Here is an 18927-nt window from a genome sequence, read left to right as displayed (position 1 = left end):
ACTTTAGAAATAGGTCAGTGGAACAAGCAGCAGGTTCTCTTTCCTTCTTCCATCTTCCTCACCACCCTGCAAAACCTGAGAACATCAGTTATGGGAATAAAAATACAGATCTTAAAAAAGCACCAAAGAAAGAGATATCACTACTTATTCAGGGTCTCAGCCAGTAAATTTGCTGCTATTATTTTTTTCTAATTTTATAAATGGAAACATTATTTTTGGAGACTATCAGTGATTGTAAAAATGTAAATAGAACAAATTTTAATAGTGTTTCTGTAATCTTTATGTCTTCTAGAAGTCAAGAAATTGCAAAGATTACAGGCCACATGTGAGACACTAAACAGGGGGAGAAATGGAGTTATTATATTTTATCAGAGTATTCAGAGGGAATAACTGTCTCCTAGTTATTATAAAGTATGATTTCTCTATGGAATGATTCTATAACTGAACAATTGAATATAAAATCTATAAAGGACTAAAAGGATTTGTTTCCCCCCACTCTTAGCCAGTCCCTTTATCAATACAGGGTCTCTGTTTTAAAGATTTTGTATGAACAGGGAATTGCCATAGAATTTACTTTGAGGTTAATAATTATGTCCTCTGCAAGAATTGGAAATTCTTAAGCTGTGGGCAGTTCAGATGTGATCCTAGGAGTCTGCCTATGTAATCTTGAATAAAAGGCACTTCTGTCCAACCATTTACTTATCTAAACTAGTTTACATTTGTAAGATGATTCAGTCAAACAAGGACCATGCAATGGCTCTAGGGTAGAATGGGGCATGATAAATGTGAATTTAATTCCTCTTGCTGGAGTTAAATCTCTGATGTGGGTATATTTCCCAAACAGGTTTTCAGACTCTAATGCAGAGAAGGGTTTGTTAGATGCAGTGGTGCAATCGGATGTTTTCTGGATTTTTTATCTTTTACTTATTTCTTAGCTATCTTCTCCACACCTCTGTAAAAAAAAGAGATAATCTAGGGCATTGACTTTGGCCTTTCATGTTTCTTTTGAACATTGTTCCTGTCACTTTCGCGTGCAATGATCAAATACTTCAAACATTCACAATCATATGTGAATTTTCCATTGAAGAGATTTGTAACATGTTTTGAAGACTGAACAAGTTTAGTAAAACAAGTGCGAACTTGTAATGAATAAAATCTCTTCTAAATATCTCCTTTTCTAGTGCCTGAGAAGGTGATACATTCACATTAATTGAAATTATGCTTATGTGCAGCTGATTCACATAATGTAAAAGCTGAAGTTTGTGAATTCATTTGGTTTATTACTATTATTTCCAATATGTTGCTTAAAGGCAGGATGGATTTTCTATTAACTCATGCCAGTTAACTTAGTGCCAGTTAACTTATTAACTTAGTGCCATGAGTATGTTCTGAATAGGCAGCAGGGCTGATGTCCCCTGCTTGGGCTTAAGTCCTAAGGATGCCCAATGATAATTGATATTTCATATCTGTAGACAAACATTTTGAAGCCTTTGATCTACACAGGAACTCTTCATAACCTTTCCAAACATTGTATGTTCCCCATTGGAAGAAGATTACCATGATAAGATGTAAGGAAACTTCTGTAAACCAGGTTACAACATTCAAATAACTTGATAACAGCATACCAGTGAATTTAACCAGAGAATACTTGTAAGATGTGATCTGACGAGATAACAACTGGAGCTCTGGGGAAACATTGATGTAGCTCACCAGCCATGCATTCAGCATTATAATCAGGAGCACAACAGGTCCTCAACAGAGGAGGATCTGAAGTGGCAGGAGGTGTAAGTGTTGTCTTCATTCACATTCTTGCTGATATTCATGCTCAAGCATGAGTAGAAACTCTGTGAAGCAAGTGTGGTGGTTAACTGTGGCACGTTGGTATAGAAGGTTGAGGAAACAAATAAAGGCAATGAGAGGATAAACAACAATGAAACTTAACTTTATGTAGTGTTTTAAGTGTATCATAAGTGTGGTTTATGTACACTTTAACAGCTGTCCTTACTAAGAATAAGCATTTAAAGAAGAGAGAAAACAGCCATAGAGCTTGAAATGGTTCAAGTACTGCGGGTTGCAGATACTGAATCACAGATGACAGGGAGGGCATTACAGTCAGAAGTATGGCAGTGTGGTTTTACTGGTGGATTTGGCACTGCTGGCCCAACAGCTGGGCTCACTGGTCTTTGAGACCTTTTCCAACAGAGATATTCTGTGATCCTGCGGCTTTCCCGGCTCCTGACAAGTCTCACCAGAAACACTGCTAAAAGCACCGCCAGGGGGCGCGCTCGCCCGCGGAGGGGCGGGGCCTGAGCGCGGCGGGGGCGGGGCCAGAGCGGTCCGGGGGCGGAGCATGATCGGTACTGGGGCGGGGCTTGAGCGGTCCGGGGGCGGGGCGGTGCTCCCTGCGCCTGCGCGCGGCGGCCCCGGAAAGGCGGCCACGTCTGCCGGAAGCGATGGGGCTGAGGCGCCCGGCCCGGCCCGCGGCCCCGCGCTGACCGCCGGCCCCTCACGGCTCCCCCCGGGCTAGGGCGTCCCCCGCGCTTGCAGGAGGTGAGGCCGGGCCGTGCTGAGGCTCCCGCCGCTCCTGAGGGGGGCCGAGCCTGGGGAGGGCGGCGGACAGGCGGTGCTGGGGATGGGGGGCAGCGGCCACTCTGAACGTCGCCTTCCCGGGGGCTGGGTAGAGGCACACGCCGCCTCTCTGGTGTCGCAGGCCCATGGTGAGGGAACGCACCTGTCCGCCGTGTTGGTGTCTCGGGAGAGGCAGAGGGCTGCGGAGTTTGTGAGGGAGGAGATCTGCCTGAGGCAGGTTGGGAATTTGCAGGCCAAACGTCTAAGGCATAGTTGTTTTCTCTTTGTGATACTCTGTAGCAACTGATCATACCAGATACTGATGCAGTGGTCTGATTTTAATAACCTAGATTTAAAAACCTAGGTTTTGTCTGTTTTTCTCAGAAACTGATTTGGTGTATTTCCATTAGTTACCAAAACAGCAAAATAACAAATGGGTAGAAGTATTATAATAAGTACAGCACTAATAGTTTAACACAACAGTTGTTTAATAAACAATACATCTTGCCTTGTCAGCAGCAGTCTGATTTGTAATCCTTCTGTCTTTCACAGTATATGGCCTTGAAATTTTAATTGTGCAGCATTCATCAATAGACACTCATCATGTCTTGGCTTGCTGATCTCGCTGGGAAGGCAGAGGATCTACTCAACAGAGTTGATCAAGGAGCTGCATCAGCTCTGAGCAAAAAAGACACATCAAGCAGTGCAGTTTATGATAATAAGAACTTGGACTCTGCCAATGAATATTCTGAAGTCCGCCAGCATACTGGAGAACTGAAATACCAGACATCATCCAAAGCAGCCTACATCTCCTCAGCAGCTGAAAATATTAAACACCAAAAGGCCACAATCCTGGCAGGAACAGCAAATGTTAAAACAGCACGTAGGACCTCCTCAGAGGCAGCTTCTCCAGCAGAAAACACTTCCACACCCAGAGCTGCCTCACATTTTGTGAGAAGAAAAAAGTCAGAACCTGATGATGAGTTGCTGTTTGATTTTCTCAACAGTTCAGAGAAAGAACCTAATGGAAGGATAGATTCTAAAAAGGAGAAGAGCAAGGCACCTGTTCTTCAGAATCACTCTCGGACTTCAAGCATTAGTTCTGTGTCCACCAGTACACAGAGTGCAAAAACTGCTGAAGATAATTCCGTCAGGAGCCAAGGCAATGGTAGTTAAATAGTATTGAACCTAAAGATATTTAAAACCCAAGTATGTCTAGGATAAGGCTAGGTGATGCATGAAACTCCATGTCACTTCATGAAACATTTAATGGTGGTAGTATGTCAAATGGGTGAGGTACAGCAGGGGCCTTTCACATGTTTTCATCACTGCGGTAATAGTAGATACCATGCTAATTTGACAAACCGCATAATTTTGTGCTCTGGATCTACCTGGTTGCTACTGCTCACCCTGACCTCTCTGAGCTGTGTCAGCCCCGTATGTCCCGGTGTAGAAGCACAGGTGCTGCTGCTTTTGCTCACTCAGGCCCTTGGCTGTTGTTGCCACGTGGGAGGGCAGTGACTTTCACCCAGGGATCGATGGTTGTTGGCAGTTGCCCAGTGCAGTGCCTGGGGTGAGGTGTTCCTTGTTCCAACATGCAGGAGGGGTCAGCTGGCAAACTGGCTTGTCCTGCAGGAAGCTGGATGTGGACAGGCTGGTGTAGAGCATGAGAGAGCCAGAGGGATAAAGCCTCAGGTTTTGCCAGGAGCAGTTCATGACTGCAGCCCAAATCCAGAGGCCTGAATAAGCCTCGAGGCCAGACAGTCAGAAGCTGGGGCTTGGCTCAAGTCAACCACACAAAAAAGCATGTGGCTGGAAAGGGTCAGGAACTTGTGTTCTCTACCAGACTGTCCAGCCTGTACTCCATCCTTGGTGCTGTGCTACTTTGCTGTTAGTTATTTTTGAAAATTACAAGTGGTTCTGTTATTAGTAATGTAGTCTTAATACTTTATTATTTGTTTAGTTCTTTAAGTATTGTAAATGCCAGTTTTTTACTTACTACATTAAGTATGCTGAAAAGCTTTAGACATAAAAAGGAATAATTTCTAAACGTGAATATTTTTCTGTTTCCGAGTCCATGACTTTTTAGTAAGGTTTACTACTAATAATAAATAATACAGATATTATTGAGACCTGTGAGATATTATTGAGGCCAGTGAGACCTGGCTCTATGGCCTTGCTGATTGGTGCTTAAGAAACATTTGTTTTGCTCAGTGTGGCTTGTTGAATTTTCTTCTGAAGATTTTTGAGCAGAGTTTGTATTGTGGAGCTGCTAAATAAGAAAGAATGCAGTTGCAATAGAGGATTTGAACATGCTGTTTTCTAAAGTTGATTGTGATAAAGATATATCTGTGTCATTTAAATATTCAACAGAGAATCTGTTGAAGTAGCTTATGATACATTAGCTATAGACAAAACCAATTAACATTATACTTTGTATATTGCCATGGTTATAATCTGATCTGTGCTATAAATTGTTCCTTTCTTGCTTCATTAGCCTAATTACTGATTTTTCCGAACAAAGAAATGAGCCTGAATTATTTCATAAGTTAGAAACTGTAAATAAATCGAAGGAAAGATAATGACACTTCTTAGGATCGCCTTGATTGGAAAAGGGCTTGAGAAAATGTGAAAGGAATCTTCCTGTCACTGCTGCTAGTTGTGGGTGTGGTTGCTCAGAATTAATAGTGTGCCCCTGTTCCCTGGGCTTAGGGTGTTAGAGGCTGCTGCAGTGGTAAGAAGAAAGGTGAAGCAGCTTGGTTAGTGATCACAAGGGCAAGTCAATAATGTTTTAACAATTGTACTGCAGCCTTGCTTAGAATTAGTTGCAGTCTGGCCCTGTGGATTTTCAGCAGTTATTCCCCTGAGACATTCTAAATTCAGCAGTAATATGTTTGGATTGCCTGCTTGTTTGTTCATTGCTTGCTGTGTCATTTTATCTTAACATTGCTGCAAAGCTTCCAACTATCTGCATGGTGGAATCAAGACTCTTGCAGTGGATTTGTAGGTTTCACAGCGTTAATCAAAGATACAGTGTGTGTGCATGATGGGAAAAGGCTGTTGGTTCCTCCTTCCCTCCAGGGGACTGTTGTTCAGAGTACCACTAGAAGTTTTTATTGTTCTGTCTTTTAAAATAAAATTGGCATTTGCAGAATCTGAATGGAAACCCAAAATGAGTTTGTACAAAAAATTCCTGCACTTAGTTGCTATGTATATCTAGTGTATTGAAATCCTACAGTTGCTATTTATATAATAAGAAATTTTATAACTTCTATGTCTTGTCTTGCAGTATGAACAAGAACACTGCATACTTTATGTAAATAGTCCTGTATTGTGCAACCCCTTGTGAGAAGGAGCTCCGTATTTCATTTCAGCATAAACTATTTTGATTTATTATCATTGTTGTTCCTTAACCATTGATGTAGAACGTGAAACTACCGTTTCTAGAAAGGCAGTTAACAAATACATACATTTGTTCTAAGTCACATCTCTCTGTACAGGAACTCCAGACAGTTCAGACTCTGGCCTGGGAGCACAAGGGAATGGCCTGAAGGATTCATCACTGAGTGCAGTGACCAGCCCCAGCCTTTCAGCCAATGACGATTCCAAATCACATGAGCTCTCCAATCTCCGCCTGGAGAACCAGCTGCTGCGAAATGAAGTTCAGTCTTTAAATCAAGAAGTGGCTTCATTAATACAGAGGGCCAAAGAAACACAAGAAGGTACTTCAGCTATAACATTAGTGAAATGTTAGTGAACTAGGAAGCAATGCTCTATGTACTTATAATAAAAGCTCTTCAGGTACATTTATGACAATGTATGACTTCCCCTGTAATGAGATGGGAGAAATTAAAAGGCTTGTTCAGCTACAAAGATAAAACAAACATTGATTAAAATGATGTGTTCAAGTTAATTACAAAGCTTGTATCTTAGTAAAACACTGGGAGCAAATATCATGTTTAAATTACTTTTCTTGCATTTTAATGGCTTTTGGAAAACACTTATTTTTAAATGAGCAAATTCCTTTGAATACTTCAAACTGACTACTTTCTGGCTGTAGTAGACTATAGTCTCTGATGCCTAGAAACTGACAGTAAAAACATAAAATTAATATTTTTAATATGACATCACTGGCTTTTTCAAACCCAAGTGAAATGACAAATGTAAAAAATGTGAGTACCAATAAAACAATAAAACAGAGCAAACTCCTGCTTTTAGGGATAAAATTGAGGTACCACATTTTTTTCACAGTCACTGCATAAACAGGTAACTTTAATATCCATTGAAATTTAAAGTGTGATGTTAGATTAAAAACAGAAGCTTCTAAGTATTCAGGCTTTATTCATGACTGGTGTATTTTCTATTGTTTTTATTGTGACAATAAACTCAAACTAGAATTAAACTAGATGCTTTATGTAAACATTTCTCTTGGCACTGGGATATTTGACAGTAGGCCATAGCAGGGAATGGGATGGGTGAAATCTGTCATCTGCAGTGTGACTCAAAGAAATGTCTGTTTTGAGATCACCTCCAAAATTTTCTGGGTTGTGCTTTGACATCCAATCTGGCATTTTTTACTTCCTGGTAGCTCATAAATTTTCAGTTTTATTTCAACTTGGTTGTATTTAATTTTTTTCTTTAAGAAATGAGATAGGTGCATCTTGACTACTTACAAGGCCTTGCAATATCTACTTTCGTAAACTTCAAAGAAACCTCTTACTTTGTAGAACTGAACAAATCCCGGGAGAAGGTGGAGAAGTGGAATGCTGACCATTCAAAGAGTGACAGGGTGGTTAGAGAGCTTCAGGCTCGAGTGGATGATCTGACAGAAGCTGTTGGTGCCAAAGATTCACAGCTGGCTGTGCTCAAAGTGCGGTTGCAAGAGGCTGATCAGCTCTTAAGTGCTCGGACAGAAGCTTTGGAAGCACTGCAGAGTGAAAAATCGCGGTACTTCATCATTTCTTACTTTGGAATTCTGTAAATAGTAGTAAGTTTGAAAAAGTTGAGACAGATAATTTAGTGTCTTCAAGAATAAAAAATAAATAATGAGGAAAGATTTGAAATACAAGGATTAAAGTTTGCACTGAAACTGCTCTATCATAGTTGACAGTGGGAACAGGACAAGTGAGTATTAAATACTCCATCAGTTGGCATCTGATTATTGAAATCTATTTTGTGTAAAGTATTTATGTTTGTGTCAGAGGCCTGAAGCTAAAGATCCCAATAATTTTTTTTTTATCTTGGAAAATAGACTTGCTTATGCACAAATTAAAAGATTTTTCTGAACTTACCTCAGTGCTAGGATGTGGATACTCCAGAATATAGGCCAGGGAGGAGAAGTGTGAGTCATTAACTGCAGGCCTCACACCTGTAGTCCATATGCAGTAATCTACTGGGCAAATTTTCAAAGCTGGTCTGGAAGTCAGGAGGTTATATTTCTACACAAAAAATCACACTGGCTTGTTTCTTTTCCAATTAATGTTTGTCTCTATTTCAGGATAATACAAGACCACAGTGAAGGAAGCAGTTTACAAAATCAAGCCCTTCAAACTCTTCAAGAGAGGCTGCGTGATGCAGACTCTGCACTCAAGCGAGAGCAAGAAAGTTACAAACAAATGCAGGTTAGACATGAACAGTAAGGAAGACTTTAAGACTCTGCTTTTGAGGTCAGATCCATGAGGTTCCATGTGCCCTCTCTTCCCTTTGACTTCAGTTCCTGTTCAGGGTACTAATTGCTTGGAAGGATGTGCTGTCTGCTGCACTAAATTCCCTTGAGATGCTAATTTATTTCTTGTATGTTATTTCAAAAGCTTCATGAGTAAAAGTTTTTGAGGATTAATGTTGACAGTTTTTATTGGGTTTTTTTCATGTTAACTTTAATGTTAATGCATGTTTTAAAAGTAAATCAGTAATCAGTTTAGTTTTCCATGGTGTGTCATTACACAACATATTGTTACACAGTTTTACTGTGAGATCCTAAGATGAAGGATCACTTCTGTGGTAAAGATGTGAGTACGTTATTGATAGAGAATGTTTTTCTACATTTAATTTGGCCTTTGTTATATATACTAGCATCTCTGAAAATCTTTATCAGTGTCTGTTTTGGGTTTTTTTACAGTACTTCAAAATATGTCATACTACATTTGATAATATTTTTTGAGGAGCAAGCTTTCTTTTAGTTTGCTAAATAAATGTGGATAATAGGAAGATTGTTATTCCCTCACTATTGGTGGTGAGGGAAAGGAAAGCATCTTCTTACTCGGATTATTTACCACTTGCTTAAGCAAGCAAAGTTTCTTTCCACATAGCAATAATGTGGCTTTAAGTTGGAGGTGGTAGATAGGAGGTGGTGTGCTCTGTGTAGTTGCTTTTAAACTTTTTTTTTTCCTTCCTAGGTTAAAGTTGAGGCTGTGTTTAAACACAAAGTATTGTTTCTTTATTGCTAATAGAATGAGTTTGCGGCTCGTCTAAGTAAAGTGGAAGCAGAACGTCAGAACCTGGCAGAAGGGATAACTGCAGCAGAGAGGAAGTATTTAGATGAAAAGAGGCGAGCTGATGAGCTTCAGCAGCAAGTCAAAGTAACTAAAAGCCACCTAGAATCTGCAAAACAGGAACTGACAGACTATAAACAGAAAGCTACTCGCATTCTCCAAGTAAGCATTGTGAAGAAATACTGTGTGGTTTGTATGCTTTAACTGATTTAAGGTGTTGTGCTTCAGATAATCTAACTTGTGGTATTTTTTTTCACATGACCTATAATGTGTTCTGAGGCATATCTATAATGATACATATATAGAACAGCTACCAGTCTGCCTTTTGTGAACTTAACTTTATAGATGAAGTTATAGAATGGAAATGGTAGTTTGGATCCTGAACCTGAAAAAAAGTCCAAGTGAACCATTGCATTTATTGTCCATAATCTGTCAGTATGTTCCACATCCAAGAGTCCAAGATAGTTTAGTAGATGAAACCTACAATTTGTTCCATATCCGGTATTCTTGATTCAAGAATACTGCTCTGTTCAGCTTGAGGCTGAAGCATAGCATAGAATGGATATTTAACAAGTAACCAGAGAATATTTTTCCGTGTCCTGAAAGGTGGCTTGTGATTAATGTCATATGAGCAGTGGTATATAAAATCAGGTATTTTGGGGTGACTTCTGTACTATATAAATTGTCAAAGATACCATGTCCAGATGTGGTTGGTTTGAGTCTTGTTTATAAATGTTAGCAAGGTGTTGAAGATAGAGATCTCTTTTTAGAATAGTTAATTTAGTGAAGTGTTCAAGGACAGGTTTTAAATCATCTTGGTAAATATGAAAAGCCTAAAATCACAAGTCAATGTCGAGGTAACACTAGGCTGACTCTAAATAAAATGGTTTATCCTCTTTCCTGGAAGAGTCATCGCTGTATTTGGTTCTTGATTTTGTTTGCAGGAGAAAAAGAGGGTCAGTTTTGTCTATAGTGTCTGTTGGTGTGCATCTTGTCTGTTTCAGTACTGAGATGGCCAAAATTGTTATCCATGACAAGCTTATCATTCCAGGCACTTGTAAAGAACAAAGCTGTAATCTTCCACAGATAACACAGGCTTTCAGTAAAATTAGTCTTATGGCATACAGGAATTCAGAAAAAATATCAATATGGAAGCATTTTAATTTTCAAATGTCTTGGGTCATTATTGGATAAAAGAACAGATAAACCAGCCATTATAGCATATTCTAGTTGAGCACTTCTCCAATACTGCTATAAGTAATGTGTTGACTTATTTTTTCAGTCTAAAGAAAAGTTGATAAACAGCTTAAAAGAAGGCTCTGGTATTGAAGGCCTGGACAGCAATACAGCAAGCACAGTGGAACTGGAGGAACTGAGACATGAGCGAGACACTCAGAGAGAAGAAATACAAAAACTAATGGGGCAAATACAACAGATGAGAACAGAGCTGCAGGTAACTGTGCCTGTGTACACCTGTATTTGCAGTTAGCTATGACAGAGGACTGTTCTCTTGTACACTTTGGGTCTGTTGTTTCTAGTATTTGTTACCTTACTTCTCTCTTTCCTTGCTACTATTTACTCCTTTTGAGGGAAGCATTTCTTTCCTAACAATCATAGTGATTTCTCTAGCCATTGCCTATATTCTCTGCAAGAGCTACTAATCCTTGAAGCACTGTAATCCAAGTCATCTGCTGGTATAATGGGCTCAACACAGCAGCTGCATGCAAGTCCATTTTATACAGTTTTAGCCTGTAGACAGTAGAAAGGAGGAAGCAGAAGCTTTTCATGCTCACAAAATGCATTTTTTTATTGCTGTGTTACTAAAAATATTCTGTATAAAATACACCCACTCTTTCCTTTTCCTTTGAAGAAATATTGCATATACTATTTCTTTTGCTGTTACCTGTGATGGATTTGCAGTAAAGTTTGAATGTTAATGAAATCGTTATATTTGTGTTTATTTCAGGATATGGAGACGCAGCAGGTAAGCGAAGCTGAGTCAGTGAGAGAGCAGCTTCAGGACCTGCAAGAGCAGATATCAGCACATAAAATGGCCAAGCAAGAGGCAGAAGCTGAACTAGAACGGCAAAAACAGGTAAGGAATTCTTGAAAGCTGCATCTGTTTTTTGGCCCCATGTGGTGCCATCAGCAAAGCATTTGGCTTAATAAGAAAATACCTAGATACTTAGGCAGTGTTTGATTAAATTTTTGTCTAGTACTCCAGAGAATTCCTCAAAAGCTTAGTGAATGTCACTAGGTCAAGGAAAGTGCAGCCAGGACTAAGCAATGGTCAGGGCCTTCTGGATACTGCTGATGAACAGAGATCCTGCTCAATAAACAGGACCTAAGGGAGTGCACAGAATTGGTCAGGATCTTGAATTTTTTTCAGCAGGGAAACAATCAAACAACAGGGATATAGTAACAGGTGTAATATTTTTCTATCAAAAATCCCTAATACTGGAAGTGGCTACTGTGAAACTTCCTGTGCTCAATTAATTCATAAGTTGTAGCTTGTAAAATAATGTCATTGTAGTACCAATTTAGAGGTAATTTATTTAATCCATTTGTTACTCCTAGTTCTGAATCTAATTGTCATTACTTCTAAACTGCTCTAGTAGAAAAATTGCTAATAAAATTATGTTAATGAATTCTGTCAGACTGTGTCATCTTTTTGAACAAAACGTCTGCCTTGATTTAAGCAGTTTTGTTCTATAAAGAGAGCAGGGAAAAAATGGTAAACTCGTATTTCATGTGAACAAACTTACTATGCAGTAGGAATTGAATAAATACTTTGCACCCTGTTAAAATTTTTCCTTGTAAAAAAAAGCTCATGTAAAGAGAATTAATAACGAAGAAAGCATGAGTTCTCTGTATCTGCTAGGAACAATTTATCTTACAGGATTATCTCTCCTTTCCTAAATTACATTTTAATGGGATACTAGCAGCTTGAACTAATTAAAAGGCAAAAGTCGAGGTCTGCTCTCGATGGGTAGCTGATGTTTATTATGTCAAAGCAGATGGTAGATTGTATTTTGTTACTCCTGCCCTTCTGAGGAATATGCTTTAAGTCAATATAAAGAGTGAGGTGAATTAAAAAAAGCATCAGTTGTTGCAGAAACTGAAATCTTCCTTTTGATGACATCCATTTGCATGTGCTTTTAACATAATTGCTTGTGTTGATACTTAATGTAATTATGATCAGTTCTTTTTGGGAGTTGCTTTAACTATTGTCATAAGGTTTCTGAAACTGAAGATGGAAAATAAGTGGAGGTGTTATCTTTTTGTGCATCTGATAGTTCAAAGGGAGAACAAGATTATCTGTTTTCTGTAGCAACTGGCAGCTGAAGTGATAGTGATTTGAAGATTGTCTTAATTTAAAACACAAGCTTGACAGGTCTGTAAGTGGGAACTAAAATAGCCACTAAATCATAAGAGTAACAAAACTTATAGTTAGATTTACTCTTCAGTAATTTTTTTTACCAATATTCCTTCACCTTTACATCTGCTATGTTAATTTATCTTAAACTTTGGAGGAGGATGTATGTCATACAGAATTATAGGTAGCTATGCCATCAACATGGTTTTCAAACATGTTTAAAGAATGGAATTTTGAATTAATGAGTTTGTTTTAGGAATACACATACCCTCCAAGTATTTTGTAATTGTTACATTATTGACATAGTTTTAAGATAGCATTACAACAAATGGTGAAAGAGTAAGGAAGATAAAATTGTGGTCCCAATGAAATTGTGTGACTCCTAGTAAACTAGTCTGGATTGAGCCTTCACAAAAGAATTTAATTGGCCTTGTAGGTTGTGTCTTGATACTCAGCTGTCTCTATCCCCATACCCCTAATTCTAGCAAGACATGTAACTAAGATAATATTTCAGTTTGTATTTGATTGCAGCATATTGCTTTCTTGTGTTCTGTTGTGAAACTCTAGATAAATAGAGTTTGTCTTTCAAAATACAATACTTATATTATAAAATCTTTTATGTGTAATTGTGATAAATTTTATAGGAACTCCATTATACAGAAGAAGAATTGTATCGAACAAAGAATACTTTGCAAAGCAGAATAAAAGACAGAGAGGAAGAAATTCAGAAGCTCAGAAATCAGGTGTGTATAGAATTTTTATCAGGTGTGTAAATAATTTTATCACCTTCAGTTATGAAAACAGTGATAGGAACTACTCATTTGACTAAACTATCCTGAAAAATCCTGTAAGCATTCTACTAGTGACATACAGTGTACTTGTATTCAGTAAAGAGTAGAGTTTTTAGAGTAGGGAATACAAGAAGGGAACCATGTAAAGATCTTATTTTATAGTTGTATGTGCTTTTATATAAAAGGCGGGGGGGGGGGGGGGGGGAATCAACCACTGTCCCAACTAGACCTGGTGGGGAGTATTGGATAAACCTTCTTCTCTTTGCAAACATAAAAAAACTCACTGGAGTTTGATTAGGTCATTATGACTTCTGCCAAGATCCTTGTAACTTTTCAAAGAACCTAAGTTATATCTTGCAGACTCAGTGATCTCTCTGGCCAACGGTTTATCTTGGCCAGTGGCAGTAGGGGCCAACATGAGCCTGGCCACTTTCTTCACTCCTGTGTACCTGCTCAATGTCAGCAGTTGAATTAGGGTTGTTAGTGTTTGTCTTTTATCAGTCTAATTCCTTTTGGAACTTCCTCATACTTGTGAGCTCCCACAGTCTCCTTTGGGCGGCATGAAGGCATAGGGCTCATTCTGTTAGTTACATTTTTACATATTAAGTTGAAAGTATGGTAGCCAGGCTGGATTAGCTTGCTATTGATTGCTGTTTAAACTTGCCTCTGAGGCATAGCATCGATGTTGTGATCAAATTTAGGCTTATACAGAAACTACCATATGATTATTAGTGGAAAACAGAAAGATACATTTTAACATAGAGTTTTTTGTGTAAAGTAAACAGTTAACAACTGTTGAAATTGTTTCCTCTATTGCACTCACTGATGATAGTTTTGATGGCATTATCCTGTAGAAATTCGGCAGTGGAGTCACTTGGTTTTTGAAGGCCTAGGTTATAGAGCTTTTTAATGTGTCAATTGGTCAGAGTTTGAATTTAGAATGATTTTTTTTTTCTTTGCTTTTTTTAGCTCACAAACAAGACTCTAAGCAGTAGTAGTCAGACAGAATTAGAAAACCGGCTTCATCAGCTGACAGAAACACTAATTCAGAAGCAAACCATGTTAGAGAGCCTGAGCACAGAGAAAAACTCCCTTGTGTACCAACTGGAACGGCTCGAGCAGCAGCTGAAGGCCTTTCAAGGCACAAGTGCTAATGGACCTTCCATTAACATGGCAGGCATTGATGGTGCTGAAGGTAAATAGGAAGTGCAATTCTTCAAACTCTTTTCTTTTCTGCAGTCCAGGCTTTTTTGTTTCCTAATGCCTTTCCCTGAAAGTCTGAGTTTAAAATTAATAAAGCAAATTTAGTCTTTAATTCTTAATACTATGGCACTATTGGAACAATTCTGTCACAGGTGCAAATAAACTTGTATTTTGAGATTTAAACTCAGTATTAGAAACAGAATTTAAGTATTCTCTTGCAAAAAGAGTTTGGGAGGAGAGTAAGAATGGAGTACTTCCTTTTGAGAATTGATCTGGTTGAAATTCATTTCTTCCTTGCTTTCTGTTTTTCTTGAAAAGTAGCTTAAAATACAGTGGTTCTGATGCAGTTGGTTTGTCAGTCTTGTGTCTCTGGGGCAACCTCAGCACTTGATCCATGGTGTTGAGATGTTACTTTTCACTGTCAAAGTTTGTCATTTTGTATATATGTTAAGTAACTTTAACAACAAGGGACTATCACCAAGAGGTGTGAAACAACAGTCCAGACTTTCTCTGCTTATCAAAGCAGGAGTTGTCTGTAAGTAAATTCAGAAAGCTGAAGTTTAGTTACACAAAAGTAACATTATATTTTTTAAGTAAAATTGATACATAGTAAAAAAAGTAAATAAAGTAAAAAATTGTTGAATGTACAAGGTAGTGTTGGAAATTCTAATCAGTTTCATTGTATGAGAGTAAAAAAAATTTGAGCAACTTCCAGTATCAAGCCCATCATTTTATACACCTAATAATAGTTATTGTGACATGATGGAATTGAATATCAAGATATCCATTTAGTAAATCAATACATTTTAAAAATATACTGAGTTGAAAAAAGTTCATCTTGACTGTACGTTTATCAAGAATTGATGACACTGCAATCATACTGATCACTATTTTTATATTATTTTAATATATATTCATTATATAGTGTCAATTTGTTATATTTAAACAAGAAGTTGTCTAATTTTTGCACTTTCCCCCATCAAACAGGTGCTCGTCTGCGCAGTGTTCCTGTCCTGTTCAGTGACACGGACACCAGCGTGGCAGGAATGTACGGGAGAGTCCGCAAAGCTGCCAGTACTATAGATCAGTTTAGGTAAGAGTGTCCTGAGGGAATACAAATTGGAATTGTCTTCCTTGTACAGTTTTCAAGTGACACATCTTGATGTGTATTATTCCCTTTTATGAAGGGAAAAGCTTAAAATAATGCTGCTAAAGTATGGTATAAAATAGTAAGTATTGACCCACTTCGCTTGTGCTTTCTTGTGATATTAGTATCTTTTTGTTAATGTGCTTTTGCAAATTATTGTCAATTATTTAAACAAAGCTCTTACAGATTTTGACACAAGAGGTTCCCAAAATTATGAAAAATCCAACTTTTCATTACCATCTTCTACATTTTTTACTTTCAGAAGTTTTGACTGTCTGTGATAAACACTGTAAGAATGTATTAGTGGGGGAGTATCATCTGTGCTTTTTCTGTCCTGATGAAGACAAGATTTTGCCTTCTAAGCCAATGCAGCTGTTTACCTTGGAAGATAATCTGAGGAATTAGTAAATGAAAATCATTCTGGATTGAGCAATAAATTTGCTTTGATCCCTTTCTGAGAAGTTAAGTGAATTGAGAGCGTTCACAGCAAAGATCTGCTACAGAACTTGAAACAAATACCAACAGAATACAAAATTTGGTAATACTTCTTAATTCTTTAAAACCAAGGTACCTTGATAGAAAGTCCTTTGTGCCTCCCTGGTACCTGAACTTCATTGGGAAAGGATGTCTGTGATTGGGAAAAAATTAGGAGGATACGTTTTATGGTCTGAATTTTCTCACCCCACTTAACGTTTTGAGTACATGAAGGGAAATTCAAGACAGCACAGCCTTGTGTGTATTTGAAAAAAATTCAGGAGAGAGACAAAGCCATGATATTTGAGTTTGTGGTGACTGGGATAAGAGGAACAGGAATTTATTTTTCAGTGTTGAACTGTGTGTTTTGTTTTCTCTTACTACCTGTGTAGCATCCGGCTGGGAATCTTTCTGAGGCGATACCCCATAGCAAGAGTCTTTGTAATCATTTACATGGTGAGTCTGCTTTCTTCAATGCAAGATTTCTAGAGCCAGTTTATATGCCAGCATGTCTTAAATGGCAAGACTGATGTTCAAAGGGCTATAATTAACAACTCAGTGTGGGTTTTTGGAAAGTGGGTCTAATAATACTTATACAAGTGCATTTTTGAGTCATGTTACTTGGCAGTTTTTGGTTTTTTCCCACAAATTGTTAGTATAGCAGTTTTAAAGAAACTTCTGTAACTACCATTTAAAGGCCTGTGAAAGTAGATTTCTAATAGTAAAATATGGAATAATAGTGACCAGTTGCCAAGGTTAACCTGCCATGCCTGCATGTACTGCATTTAGGAAAATAACTTTTTTTAGAGATTTTTTAATATTTGAGTCTTCACTTTGGTTTTTTTTTTTAAGTGGCTAGTGAGTACTCTTCTCTAGTAGCTGAAAAAGTAGCAAGACATTTTTTTCTTGGTAGACCTAAAAAAATAGTGGAAAAGTGCTCGCCCACATCGAGCAAAACTGTCAGGCTGTCAATTGCTAGAAGTGAAATGCCTCCTTTATCCACTGGAGGGCAGGTGCCTGTCAGCTTCAGGGACCTGTGGAAGGGCAGCTTTGGTAAAAAACACCCAGACTTCTGCTGCCTAAGCTGCAATCTGAAGGGAAATTTGATGGTGGTTGTATAGGAGCTGGGAAGTCAGTGGCAGTTACCCCTTTCCAGCTCAAACCTTGACCATGACTACTATAACTTGAATTTTAAAAAAATATTTTTAGCAACTATTTACTGCTGCTGTGGATGGTGATTGTCAGTGCTAAATTTATTTCTTTTCTTTTCCCAGGCATTGCTTCATCTCTGGGTTATGATTGTTCTCCTTACCTACAGCCCAGAAATGCATCATGACAGTCCCAGTGGCAGGTAGACTGAGACAGGACCATCTGCTGTGCCAATGTCATGTGGACTGGCAATGCCTTTGAATTATCAGTCCTGAAACATCAGCAGACTTTTCCTCATGGTGTTTCAGAAGGATGAAAACCATCATGCCTGACTTATCACTACCTTTCAAATATGTGTGTAATACTACGTAACTTTTCAATTTACCTAAAAGAGCATCACTTACCTGGAGAAATGAAGCTGTTAAGCTAAGCTCTGATTAGCCTTTACATTTTATGTAGACCCTCTCATGGTTAGAGTGAAAGATAAGGCTTGTTCTGCAGAGAAATGCAGGGATTTCTGAAATTGCAGCTATATCTGGTACAAATTACTTTAGGTCATACTGGATGTGGGCTATGGTCAGGTAATAAACTGTATTTAGCATTTTAAATAAACTTCTTTCTGGTTTCTTTCAGTCTGCTTTTGCACTTCTGTTTTTAACTTTGTACATAATAGGCTTTTTCTTAACATTAACTGGAAAAAGGACAATGGATTGGTGCAATATATTTTTGTAAATAAGTTTAAGAATAAAATATTATGCATTCTTAGCTTTGTACTTCTAGTGCAATAGATGTATCTTTCCTACCAACTGAATAGTGGGGCTGCCTATTGAACAGCTGGTATTTTAGCTTTATTAGAGAAAGATGGTTTTTGAGAAGGAAGATATAAACTGTTGAGAAGTAACGGTGTTTCTTTTTGCACTTGAAATTTGTATATTTTAACTGCATTTTCTTATACCTCTCTCATTAGTACATGTCTTAATTAGATCTTATTGAAACATTTATTTTCTAAAGCTTTGGGGTACTTAATTAAAACTATTTCTATATGAAATCTATCAAAACATTAAGAATTTCTCATGTCTAAACACTCACCAAATATACTAATAAGCAAACCTCATCAAATATTTATAGTAAAACCCAAAATACCAAACCTACTCTAGGAGTTCTGTTGTTGGATTATGGTATTCTGTAATTATGAATTATCAATGGACAATCACACAAGGTCACTTTCTTTTCTCTAAGAAATTTCTCAGTTTTTTGTGTGGTGCTCACAGCTGGGTAATGAAAAGATGACAGCAAACAATTTGTCACTCTTGCTCTTAAGGATGTGGTTCAGTTTTCATGTGGCTTGACAGCATTAGGTCCCGTGCATGAAGTCTGTCACGCTGGCTCCTATGGAAATTAACATTTGTGGACAAATGACTGTATTGCTGCTCTGGTTCAGATCTTGCGGAGAAAACTGAAATATTTGGATAAACTGAGTAATAAAAGAGAGCATTTATTCTAAGTTGTGTCTGCCCGTTATCACGTTTGTTTTATTTTGCCTAATTCCTGTTGCCTGGGTTTTTTTCAATTTTGGTGCTAAAACCACTTTTGACCCCCAGGGGGAGCTGATTGGTATGGAAGGAGATCAAGTAAATGACCTTGGACCACTCGTTTTCTACATACGTCCAGTTTTTTCATTGAAACACTTCCAAAACACCGAATCTTTGGATATTTCAGTATATTGTG

General features: G+C 38.0%; 1 protein-coding gene across 2 annotated transcripts; it reads left to right on the top strand.

The window, feature by feature from the left end:
* Positions 1-2472: 2472 nt before the first annotated feature.
* Positions 2473-18704, top strand: GOLGA5 (golgin A5). 2 transcript variants are annotated; one of them, XM_083863500.1, is made up of 13 exons: positions 2473-2550; positions 3121-3736; positions 6069-6290; positions 7296-7515; positions 8066-8189; positions 9018-9221; positions 10342-10512; positions 11026-11154; positions 13080-13178; positions 14196-14421; positions 15417-15522; positions 16443-16506; positions 17325-18704. In XM_083863500.1, the coding sequence occupies exons 2-13, from the start codon at positions 3172-3174 to the stop codon at positions 17403-17405; spliced, it is 2211 nt and encodes a 736-aa protein (XP_083719626.1). In that variant the 5' UTR covers positions 2473-2550; positions 3121-3171; the 3' UTR covers positions 17406-18704. The 2 variants fall into 2 exon arrangements, with proteins under 2 accessions (XP_083719626.1, XP_083719627.1); XM_083863501.1 differs by lacking the exon at positions 2473-2550 and adding an exon at positions 2627-2717.
* Positions 18705-18927: the final 223 nt, after the last annotated feature.

This window comes from Zosterops lateralis (assembly GCF_965231275.1).
Source record: "Zosterops lateralis genome assembly, chromosome: 6".
In the NCBI taxonomy this organism is placed as follows: domain Eukaryota; kingdom Metazoa; phylum Chordata; class Aves; order Passeriformes; family Zosteropidae; genus Zosterops; species Zosterops lateralis.
The sequence above is the reverse complement of the archived record's forward strand: the minus strand, read 5'-3'. Positions and strand labels throughout refer to the sequence as shown.